The sequence below is a fragment of the Chrysochloris asiatica genome, unplaced genomic scaffold, assembly GCF_000296735.1.
Source record: "Chrysochloris asiatica unplaced genomic scaffold, ChrAsi1.0 scaffold00004, whole genome shotgun sequence".
NCBI lineage: Eukaryota > Metazoa > Chordata > Mammalia > Afrosoricida > Chrysochloridae > Chrysochloris > Chrysochloris asiatica.
In genome coordinates this window covers 22,053,127-22,065,166 of record NW_006408522.1, presented here as the reverse complement: position 1 = coordinate 22,065,166, position 12,040 = coordinate 22,053,127, and the positions used below count along the sequence as shown (strand labels likewise).

The 12,040-nt window shown below is 37.8% G+C and overlaps 1 protein-coding gene across 3 annotated transcripts in view; it reads right to left on the bottom strand.

Moving 5' to 3' along the window:
* Positions 1-12,040, bottom strand: part of DMXL2 (Dmx-like 2) — a 192,917-nt gene that overhangs the window by 12,889 nt on the left and 167,988 nt on the right. For 2 of the 3 annotated variants that reach the window (XM_006831646.1, XM_006831647.1), the window contains 7 exons: positions 11,454-11,571; positions 4,365-4,451; positions 4,167-4,288; positions 2,889-3,027; positions 1,874-1,934; positions 1,617-1,744; positions 743-820 (listed from right to left, as the gene is read on the bottom strand). In XM_006831646.1, coding sequence (XP_006831709.1) covers positions 743-820; positions 1,617-1,744; positions 1,874-1,934; positions 2,889-3,027; positions 4,167-4,288; positions 4,365-4,451; positions 11,454-11,571 — 733 coding nt within the window. Of the gene's footprint in view, positions 1-742; positions 821-1,616; positions 1,745-1,873; positions 1,935-2,888; positions 3,028-4,166; positions 4,289-4,364; positions 4,452-5,233; positions 5,297-11,453; positions 11,572-12,040 lie in introns of all 3 variants that reach the window. The other variant, XM_006831645.1, reaches the window with a different exon arrangement.

Genomic DNA, 12,040 nt, shown 5'->3' with positions numbered 1-12,040 from the left:
AGAGAGAGAGAGAGAGAGAGAGAGAGAGAGAAATGGTTTATCTCATATACATCTACGTGATTAAGAACATATCAATAGTCTAGAAAAGACAATTTGAAAGTATTTGGGTAATCTAGATCTTGGAGGTCCAGCATTTTCTGTGAAATTAACTAACATGAAGCCAGAGGCTGACAGAGGGCAGTGTCACCTGTCCACCCCGCCACCCAAGGAAACCATGTTTGTTTTCATCACCAAATATGATTTGGGCTAATGAACCAAATGATCTATTGGGACTGGGGTATTTTGTAATCTTGGCAAAGTGGCAGCATCAATGGGCTCAAGCGTGGCAACAATTGTGACTCTGGCCCAAGACATGGCAGTGTTTTGTTCTGCTGTGCGTAGGGTTGCTATAAACTGGTACCAACTCTATGGCAACTAACAACAACAACAAAAATTTCTGAGCAAACTGGACTAGATGGAATCTGTTTGATTCTTTATGTAAGTTCCTAAAATAAATCACTACAAAATTCCACCACTAAGGAGTTAAGAGTCTTTGATATAGATGTAGCCTAAGTAAGACCATACCTAGGAAAGGCTTAGAAAATTTCCAAATACAACCTGTCAAGCAATGAAAAGCAAGGATTTTTTTAGGTCCAAAAACAGAGCAAGATGGGTGCTATGCTGCTAGGCTAAGGCTGATGGGCAAACCTGTCCCGTTCCCAACTGGACCAACCATGACACTCACTTACTAAGTGATACTTACCATGTAAGGTTTAGGATTGGAGGCCGTTTGGTTTACTTGCCAGATGCTCAGAAAACCCTCTCCATCTGCAACACCACACTGGAAGAATAGCGTAAATTAAAAACAGGTTGTTAGTGCTCCCATTAAAAGTAAATACAATTAAGGAAAGGAGAATCACTCGGACCCACCTTAACATTCCCACTATAGTTGTGTTTCTATCACTGTAATTCCCAAAAAAATCCAGTTCAATAAATTTGTCCCCTTTTAACTACTTTCCCACACCATTTCATTGTTTTCCTCCAACCTCTATAAGGAGCTTCAAAATATTTCTGGAAAAACGGAATTAAAAAGATAATGGAATTTCCCCAGAAACTTTCTGATGCCTCCTCGTATAAGAGAATTTAGTAAGAAACTGGAAGACTTTGTCAAATGCTGACTGCTTATAGGCACCACTAGCACACTCAACACAACAGGGTTCTTTAAACTCACAGGGTATTTCAATATCTTTGTTGTTGTAGTTGTTGTTAAGTGCCATGGAATCAGTTCCGACTCATCGTGACCCTGTATAGGATTTCCGAGGAGTGACTGGTGAGCTTGAACAGCCGACCATGTGGTTCAAACCAACCTTATGGTACAGCACATTATTCTGCAGCACCACACCAGGATTCTACTCAATATCTTTAGGGGAATGATTAATTAGTCCATACTTAATTTTGTGGACTTACATATCAATTGAGAGAAAACGGGGTCTATGAATAGATACCAACAAATTGCCTGCTCTGCATTAAACCAGGGTCACTGAGTTTGCTTTAGTTGTAGTTTTACTAAACATTGACTCAGAAATCTCCACAGTTGTTTCCAGATTAACTTAGCAGGGACCCCCACAAGAACTAACCTTGTTTCCTTGTGAATTAAAATATAATCTGGTAACTCTTGCATTCCCTGCTTGGCGGAAGCACACAAGCTGCTGAGGCCGGGTCCATTCAAACATGCGTACACTGCCATCCTGAGCACCTGTGAGATCTGAGACACAGAAGGATGAGGAGAAAATGAGAAATCGAAATGCTAAAGGAAGTGTTCAACTAGTTTCTGTTCTATGAAACCAGAAGACAGAAGCTGCTCACTACCCTCGATTATAAATGAAATACTTACAGTATTGATGGACTGGGTGTGAGGTCATTCTTTTAACATTATGTAGATTCCTTTTCATAAGCTTTAAAAGAAGATAAGAATGAAGAGATGAGGAAAGATATGCTTCAGGCCAACTCTAATTGTGACATTCTCCTACAACTTGATTTTTCCAGAAGTAAATTCTGGTATGGATTTTCTGAATAACTTCACGTCAAACAGCTTGTCTGACAGGCTGAGGAAGCACAGTCACAAGCTCTGGTAGCGTAGTGGTTACAAATCAGGCTGCGAACCACAAGGTCAGCAGTTCGACACTACCAGCTGCTCCACAGGAGAAAGATGAGGCTTTCTACTCCCGTAAAGATTTACACCCTTGGAAACCCTGTACAGGGTTGTTATGAGTCGGAACCGACTGTAAGGCACATAACAACAACAACAACAAGCCTGTGTGAACTATGAGGTTATCAGGCAGCCTTGTCTATGGGTAAAGTGTACCTTCCTGAGGACAGTCAGGGGTACTCCACATTCTTCAGAGTGTACCTGTTAGTGTACCTTTCTGAGGACAGTCAAGGGTACTCTAGATTCTGCAGAGCTGGACATGAGACTGGGACGCCTTAAACTACAGTGACCATCAAGAATGTTACTGATGTACTTTTCAAACATGTATAATTAATAGGAATTACTGTTCTACTTTGCTTTACCATTGTACGTCTTAGTTTCCTCATCTATAGAATGGAAGATAACAGTAGCATCTACCACAGAAGGCTGTTGAGAAATAAAGCATGCACCTGGCACACACACACACACACACACACAAACTTACAATAACTGTTAGCTAGTATTCCTGGCGTGGAGCTGTAGGATAAACACTGGACTGCTAACCACGAGATCAGTGGTTCAAACCCCCACCAGTCACTCCTTATGGTGTAGCCATGTGTCTTTGCCACTGATCTTTAGGATCATTGTTATGTGAAAGTGATTTCAATTTCTTTTTGAGGAGTCCACATCCAGAAAGCATACCTAATAGTAAAACACATACCACACTTGCTCCAGTGCTCGTCTGTCCGCTGCCCAGCCACGGCAGAGATGAAGGTGGGTGCACCTGAGTTGCAGAATAGGCTGCCGCATTGGACTGGTAAAGAGTTGTAGTGGAACCACGATAATCAACATCGTCTGAACTGTGGAAAACATTGGTGTGTTACTGTGTACGTTCCATGTTCTCTTAACACAAGTCCAATCATAAAGCTTCTTACCAGACAACTGATTGGACATTCATTATTCAAAGCACTGAAGAAGTAGCCACAAGAAAAACTGAGATGGAGGTCCTAAATCATAGACAATTTTAATGCTATTTTCTAGGTCCGTAACTTTTTCCCTTTAGACAAACTATAAATTTAGTCTAGTGTCATTCAGGGAACAATTTATTAATGCACAAATGCTTTTTTTTTTAAACACTGAACAGATTATCTTTTCATCATATGTAGGAAAAGATTATATGTTCTCTTCAAGTACTGATATCCCAGGCATCACATTAATACATTTTATAGAAATTCAAGTTTAAAGATTCCTTAGGGTATGGTACAAAAAAAATCTAAAAGTTAACTTTTATAATGTTATTATAAAAATCTAAAAGTTAACTTTTGTAATGTTATATCATATTACATGGTTACATAGAAATGTAATTCTGCAATGTGATTCTGAAGCCTCGTTCTATCAGAGCTGACAAAAATATCATGGCACAGTTTCCAGGCACATAAAATTTCTGAAAGTCTGGACAAAAGTAAGAGGGAGGGCAAACATGGAGGAGAAACTCCAAACTACAAAAGTAAAGCAAGATATGTTTGGTGCAGTGAGCAATAGCTTTCTCGAGAAGTAGAGAAGTTGACATTTTTATCTGAAAAAAAAAAAAGATAATCAGGAGGAAACACTGCAAAATAATTCAGTAAATGAGATGCATCAGTTTAATTAGTCTATTTACATATAGTACTTTTTGCTTTAATTATCCAGATCAGCTAAGCTTAGCGAGTAATACATAATCTCTGACATACCAAAGTGGAAATTGTTAGCATTAGGCTAACACATCATTCTGACTCAGACACTTTGAGCAGTTCAGAGTCTAACAGAAGAGTGAGTACGCTTTTCATCAGCGTAGGCAGAGCTTTTTACTGGGAGCTAAGCCAATTACGTTTGTCTCCCACCCAAGAATGTAAGAGATGCATATACACTTTCCAAAATCACCCAAATCATGTGCATCACCATTTCATTGGTTCTTTTTTAGAAGACTACATTTAAAAATGACCATATAAGAAACACAAACCTTTTGGATTCTCTGTCATATTCTTCTCCAATCCATATGTATGACTGACAGGCTAATAGAGAAGTCACATCAAGTTCTTGAACATCATGTGTTGAAGCCAAGACGATTTCATTTGAGTTTGCCTATAACAAAGACAGAGTCAACAATGTAACCAGTTTCACCAATAAGAATATTCATTATATTGACTAAGGCTTTTACCTTATTAACCGAGAATGCCATGATCATATCCGATTCCTTATGAATGACTTTTGCTTTTCCACCTGGATAGCCCAGATCAGCTTCAACCTACAAAACATTTGTCAGCAGTTTTAATTACTGCAGTATAGCGCTATACAGAGATATGCAGTCTCACAAAGCTTAAAATAAGGGTAAGAAGAGTAGCAGAAACAGCAGCAAGAAAAAAGGTGCCAGTAATTTTAGTGGGTAGAATATTAGCTTCTGAAAATCTGCCTAAATTCTCCAATGCCCTGTAAAGCACCCCAATTACAAAGATCTCACATTGTGATTATAGGATACTGATTGCCACACAGTAGCTAAAATCATTTTCATTAGTAATTTATAACAGCAATATGTCTCTTTTGCCTCTTCTGAAAGTGAGCAAAGATACGGCTGTAAGAATGTGTATCCAGTAAAGTAAGGCATGGATTGGAGGAAAATGATACAGGCAGAAAGACAAAGGAGACACATAAGAGCTGAAACAGTTTTAAATAAACATGATATGATAAGAATAAGGCGAGGCTGGAAAGAAGAAGAATTAGAAAAGAATGAGAGTGAGAGAGAGATGAGAGAAAAGTGCACTGGCTTGGAACAGATGAGAAGGAAAGAAGAGGAAGAATTGCGAAGAAGGAAAGATAAAACAACCATGTTTAAGAAGAGAGAGGGGGGAAACATGAGAGGGCACAGGGAGCAGCACAAGGAGTACCAATAGCAAGGAAGAGTGTGAGCATCTCGTACTCTGTGCCGCTGCGTAGTTAGCCAGTTGGGCCGGTTGTAGTTAGTATTAGAGATGAGGGGTTAGCTCCTTGAACTTTAAAGAGTGAGCTAAATATAAGGGCTTGGTATACTACCTTGATGTGGGCATCTTCTGCTATGCAGTTTTGTTTGACCTGCTCCACATGTCCTTCTACAGACTAAATGACATCACAGAGTCACAAACACAAAACACATGCATGAAATGAAATTATGAATAGAATGAAAATTTTCCAACTAAAATGGACATGCTATCACTTAATGGTGGTGCAAGTGAATTGGTAAGCTTTCCTTTAAAGAGCTTAAAACCAAGACAGAAATGAGACTGAGTAGAATGGGATGTCATTGGATAAACACACCACAAAGCAAAAATGGTAAAATTAAAGTTATGATGACTGTTGCCTAGATATAAAAACATAAAAGCTAGTCATTCCTAAATTAAAGTTAGTTATTTGCATGTATTATATAATTTAAACTGTACTCGCTAAAACGTAAACTCTTTTGTATGAACATTATACTATGTGTATTCCCATCCTACAGGGATAGGTTTCAAATATAGACTAAAAGTACAGGCGACCCTTGAACAACAGGAATTTGAACTGCACAGGCCCACTTAAACGTGGATTTATTTTCTTTCCTGGTGCTTTTCCTGGCTGCTCAAGTGTTGCGAGTTAAAAACGCCCTGCGATACGAATTATTTCTGAGTGAGCAATTTGTCTCTCTAGGCGTTTGAAGCAGACACTCACAACATCTGAGCTCACTGCACTGGCGAAGTTCAAACCCGTGTTGCTCAAGGGCCAACCTAAATTTTATATGAATTTTTGACTATGTAGAAGTCAGCACCTCTAGACCCCACATTGTTCAGAAGTCAACTGTGTTTACTTCTGAACACAGATTCAAAGTGCTAATAACAGTCTCACTTGTAATTATTCACTTTTAGGAGTCCTGGTGTGGCGCTGTAGGATAATGCACTGGACTGCAGGTCGTAGATTTAAACCACAAGGCTGGCACTTCAAACTAACTAATCCCTCCCTCAGAAACTTTAGGCAGGGTCGCTATGAATTCGGAACCAAATCTACGGCACTTAACAACAACAACAACATTCATTTTTAAGGACTGTAATTCATGAAGCAGCCGTGTCAGGGAATAGAATTCAAGTCAACCATTTATTATGCTGTTTGTTAAGTGCTGTTGAATGGGTTCCGATTCATTTCAACCCTGTACAGGGGTTTTGAGAAGCAGCTGGTGAGTTTGAACCAACCACCTTGCACCATTTACTACAATCACATGACTTTCGTCCTTCTAATAGATAAATGTTTGTTAGGCATGTGAGAGACATTATACAAATAACTTGTTCCTGGTTGTTAACAGGATCCTAAGAGATAGCTACGTTCAGAACACATGAGGAAATAGTAAACTTATGGAATGCCTAATTAACAATAGCCTAACTGCTAATGAATTATGCATCTTTTCCTTTAATTAGCTGAGTCCACCAACTTCATCAACTTCACAAAAACTTCTGTGAAGTATTCTCTAATATACTCAAAGAGCTAAAATAGCTACCTATGAACAGATCCAGAACTTCAGCGTTTCCCAGGTGCATTTTCTTTTTTTTAAGTCATGCTTTAAAATTAACCAAAGTTTTAATATTTTTAGGATTAGTTTATGAAATTATCAATTCACCAAAGTTACCACATTTATTGATTAGCAAATTTCTGCTTAACGATTTATAAAGATAAAGCACTCTTATTGGCTGTTGTTCTGTTGTTAAAATGCCATTGTGTCAGTTCTGACCCATAGTGACCCTGTATGGGATTTTCCAAGGAGCAGCCAGAGTACATTTTCCATATTTGTGACTTTAATAACCTGTTTTTATTTTATCTTCTCCGCAGCTTTAAATGTCTTTTCCATAATTAAGTTTTTTCTTAATGAAAACTTAATTTAAAACTTACCTGTATGATTCAATACGCTAGCCATTAATCATACGTCGCTCTTTAAATTTAGTTGAGCTAAAACTTACAAAATATTAAAGATTCAGTTCCTCAGTCATGTTGTTGTTGTTGTTGTTGTTAGTTGCGATCGAGTCAGTTCCAACCCCTAGCAACCCTATGTACAGCGGCACAAATCACTGAACAGTCCTCCCTACACCACCCTCACCATCATGGTAATGCTTGAGCCCACTGTTGTAGCCACTGTCACTCCATCTCATGGGGTCTTCCTCTTTTTAGCTGACTTGTTACTTTACAAAGCATGAGCCCCTCTGATAACATGTCCAAAGTATGTCAGATGAAGCATCACCATGTTCACTTCAAAGGAACAGTACAGCTTGTACTTCTTCCTGGACACATTTGTTCATTCTTCTGGCAGTCCATGGTATATTCGCATTAAACATTTTTCACTAACACCATAATTCAAAGGTACCGATTCTTCTTGGTCTTACTTACACATTGTCCAGCTTTCACCAGCACATGAGGCAACTGAAAATACTCTAGCTTGGGTCACACATACCTCAAAGTGACATATTTTCTTTTTAATATTTTAAAAAGAGGTCTTTTACAGCAGATGTGACTAATGCAATATGCCACCATTTGATTTCTTAACTGCTGATTCCATGGACATTGACTGTGGATCCAAGTTAAATAAAATCCCTGGCAGTATCAATCTTTTCTCAATTTATTTTCTCCACATATGTTGCTTATTGGTTTATGTTGAGGTGTAATTCATATTAGGAGCCTTGGCAGTATAGTGGATTATGAGCTGGGTTGCTAACCACAAGGTCAGTAGTTCGAATCTACCAGTTGCTCTGCAGCAGTAAATGAGGCTTTCTGCTCCCATAAAGATTTACTGTCTTGGAAACCCTATATAGGTTCGCTATGAGTCAGAACCGACTCAGTGGCACACAATCATCATCATCAGTCTATACTGAAGGTCGTCATCTTTGATTTTTATCAATAAGTGCTTAAAGTCCGCTTGAATCTCAGCAAGCAAAAGAGTGAAGAAGATAAAGATCATATGGATCTTTATCAATTTGTATCATATGCAGACCACAGGTTGTTAATGAGTCTTTCTCCAACCCTGATCCCATGGTCTTGTTAATATAGCTCAGCTTCTTGTTCCTATAGCTCAGCTTCTCAGATTATTTGTTCAGCATACAGACTGACAAGTTTGGTGAAAGGATACAACTCTGACACACATCGATCCTTATTTGAAACCATTCACTATCCCCTTGTTCTGTCAGAACAACTGCCTCTGCCTCTTGGTCTGTGCACAGATTCTGCATGAGGACAATTAAGTGTTCTGGAATTCCCATTCTTTGCAATGTTACCCACAATTTACTATGATCCACAGTCGAATGTCTTTACTTAGTCAATAAAATACAGGCAAACATGTTTTCTGGTATTCGCTACTTTCAGTCAAGATCCATCTGACAACAGCTATGATATTTCTCATTCCACATCCTCTTCTGAATTTGATTTGAATTTCTGGCAGTTTCTTTCAATATACTGCTATGTCTATTTCTGAATTATCTTCAGCAAAATTTTACTTGCATGTGATATTAATGGCATTGTTAAAATGACTGCATTCTGGCAGATCACCTTTCTTTGGAATGGATACAAATACGTATCTCTTCCAGCTAGTTGACCAGGTAGCTGTCTTCCTTTTTTTTTTCTCAGACAGGTGAGCATTTCCAGTGTTGCATTGTCTTTTGAAAAAGCTCAGTTGATATTCTGTAAATTCCTGGAGCCTTGTTTTTCATGAATGCCTTCAATGCAATTTGGATTCCTTCCTTCAATAACATTAGTTCTTAAACATATTACCTCCTGAAATTGCTGTATGCTGACCAATTCTTTTTGGTTTGGTGACTGTATATTCTGTCCATCTTCTTCTGATGTTTCGTGCATGGTCAATATTTTGCTCACTGGTTGTTTGTTGCTAGGTGCTGCTGAATTGGCTCTGACTCATGGCAATCCTGTGTACAAAGACAAGAACACTGTCTGGTCCTGCACCATCCTCACAACTGTTACCATGTTTGAGCCCACTGTTGCAGCCACGGTGTCAATGCATTTCACTGAGTGTCTTCCTCAGTATGATCAACATTAGACTGAAGTTTTTTCTTCAGTTCTTTCAGCTGAGTGTGTTCTTCCCTTTCAGTTTTCTAACTCCAGGTCTTTGCACATTTCATTATAATACTTTACTTTTGCCTTTCTGAGCTGCCCTTCAAAATCTGTTTCTGCTTCATCATTTCTTCCATTCACTTTAGCTACTCTATGTTCGAGAACCTTTTCAGAGTCTCTTTTGCTATCCATTTTGGTCTTTTCTTTCTTTCATGTTTTTATTTTAAATAATCTTTTGCCCTTTTCATGTGTGATGTCTTTGATGTCATCCCACAACTCATCTAGCCTTTAGTTGTTTGTGTTTTGTGCATCAAATCTTTTCTGGAATAGTCTCTAAATTCAACTGGGATACATTCTAGGCTGTGCTATAACTCCTGTGAATGTAACTTTCTTAAGCTTCAACTTGAACTTGCATATGAGCAACTGATGGTCTAGTCTGTGGTAATCTCCTGGCCTTGTTCTGACTGATGATATTGAGCTTCTCTATTATCTCTTCCCACAGATGTCATCTATTTAAGTGTAGTGTATTCCATCTGGTAAGGTCCATATATAGAGAGAAACTGTTGATGTTTCTGAAAAAAAGGGTATTTGTAATGAAGAAGTCATTGGTCTGGCAAAATTCTATGGTGTGACTGCCACTGTCGTTTCTAAACACCAAGGCCATATTTTTAAATTACCAATCTTTCTTTATTTCCAACTTTTGCATTTCAATCACCAGTAATTATTAATGCATCTTGATTGATGTTTGTTCAATTTCAGACTACATAAGTTGGTAAAAATCTTCAATTATTTCACCTTTGGCATAAAGGTTGATGCATAAAATGTGATAGGATACTATCCCCACACCAGTTAACAGTCATGTTAACTGGTGTGGGGATAGTATCCTATTACTGACAGTGCTGTACTTCAGGATAGATCCTGGGAGTTGTTGTTTTTTAAATAACAAATGTGACACCATTCCTTCCATTTGTTATCTTGTCGGATTAAAATAGCCAATACCAGTTCATTTAAGCTCATCAATGCCTAAGATATCTACAACATTCAAGTATTCCATTTCATTCTTGATAACTTCATAATGGATCTATTTCATGTTCCAATTACTAGTGGATGCTTGCAGCTGTCAAGTCTCATTTTGAGTCATGCCATATCAGCACATACAGATCCCAGAAGCTTTGCTCCATACACGTCAATCAAGTGGACTCTAATTTGATAAGACAGTTCTTCCTTGGTTGTATTTTGAGTGCTTTCCAAACTGAGGGGCTCATCTCATCTTCTGGCACTGTATCAGACAATGTTCTGTTGTTATTCATAAGGCTTTCACTGGCCAATTGTTTCAGAATTAGACTGCCAGGTCCTTCTTCCTAGTCTGTCATTGTCTAGAAGCTCCACTGAAGCCTAACCAGGGTCGCTATGGGTCAGAACCAACTCAATGGCACTTCACAATGACAATGTCTTTTTATAAAAAATTAAGTGTAATAATTTGAAGAACTAAACAGCAAATGAATCCTTCAATAAAATGGCTTTCTGTGACTAAACAGAGCCCTAGTGCAGTGCTGCAGGATAAGCACTGAACTGCTAACAATAAGGTTGGTTGGTTCAAACCCACCAGCCACTCCTCAGAAACTATACAGGGTTGCTATGAGTCAGAACCAACTCAACAACATTTAACAACAACAATAACAACTAAGCAATACTTTTCATTTTAGATCCACTCCTCAGATTTCTGTATTTCATATATGCTGTTGTTATGTGCTAACTCATAGCAACCCTGTTTAGGGTTTCTAAGGAGCAGCTGGTAAATTTGAACTGCTGACCTTATGGTTCACAGTCCAGTGCTGATCCTACAGCACCACACCAGTAGTGGTGCTTTTAGAGGGCTCTGTTGTATTTTTATTAAATAATATTCATAGAGTCACATTATAGAATATATTCATGTATACCTTCAATTCCCCAAGCCATGTATGACAATATGTACTTAGCTGTAAATTACAGTGGCAAATAAAATGAAGGAAGTGCTAACTTTCATTTTATCTCAAAAGAGATTCACTATTGCTCAGTAAGCTTTGACTATTATCCATGATGTATGAAAGATAATAATTTCCAACTCAAAAGAATATTACAAAATAAGTCAAGCAGTCACTTCATTAGATATGTTAAGAAAAAGCTAAACAATAATTACATAAAAATTATTATATCAAAATACCTCACTCTGCTTTCTTTTCTTAGTGAAAATATATCTAATAAATGTCTCTTGAAGGATTTCTTGTTTAACAAGGAAATGCCAAAGTCGTTTGACTGGAAGTGCAGAAGAATCACGTGATCTATTAAAAAGAAGAAGAAGAAATCACACTACGTTTATAAAAAATGTGCTTCATATTTGGGGATGCTTTTCTTAAACCTTGTATATTCTATTGCAGAGAAGATATAGCATTAATAAGATCAACAACTTTTACAATTTATTTCACCTTTATTTTCTACTTCTAAAAGTCCTTGCTTCATCTAGCAACTAATTTTCTAACAACAGGTTCACTGAATGGATAGGTTAAGCTGAGAGTCAAATACATCTCTTTTTATATTATACTTTAAGTTGGTTCTGGTTGGTTGAAGCAAATTACCAATGACTATAAAGTCAAAGACTTAATTTCTAAACAATCTAGAAGCCTTACTTTTTGAAATTCATGAGCAATACTCTTAATGGCTGCTGTTTCCAGAAAAGACTATTGCTTAACAATGTTACTTAAATTTTAAATATCAGAACAAGGCGGATGGGAGAACAATTAGGCAGGTTTG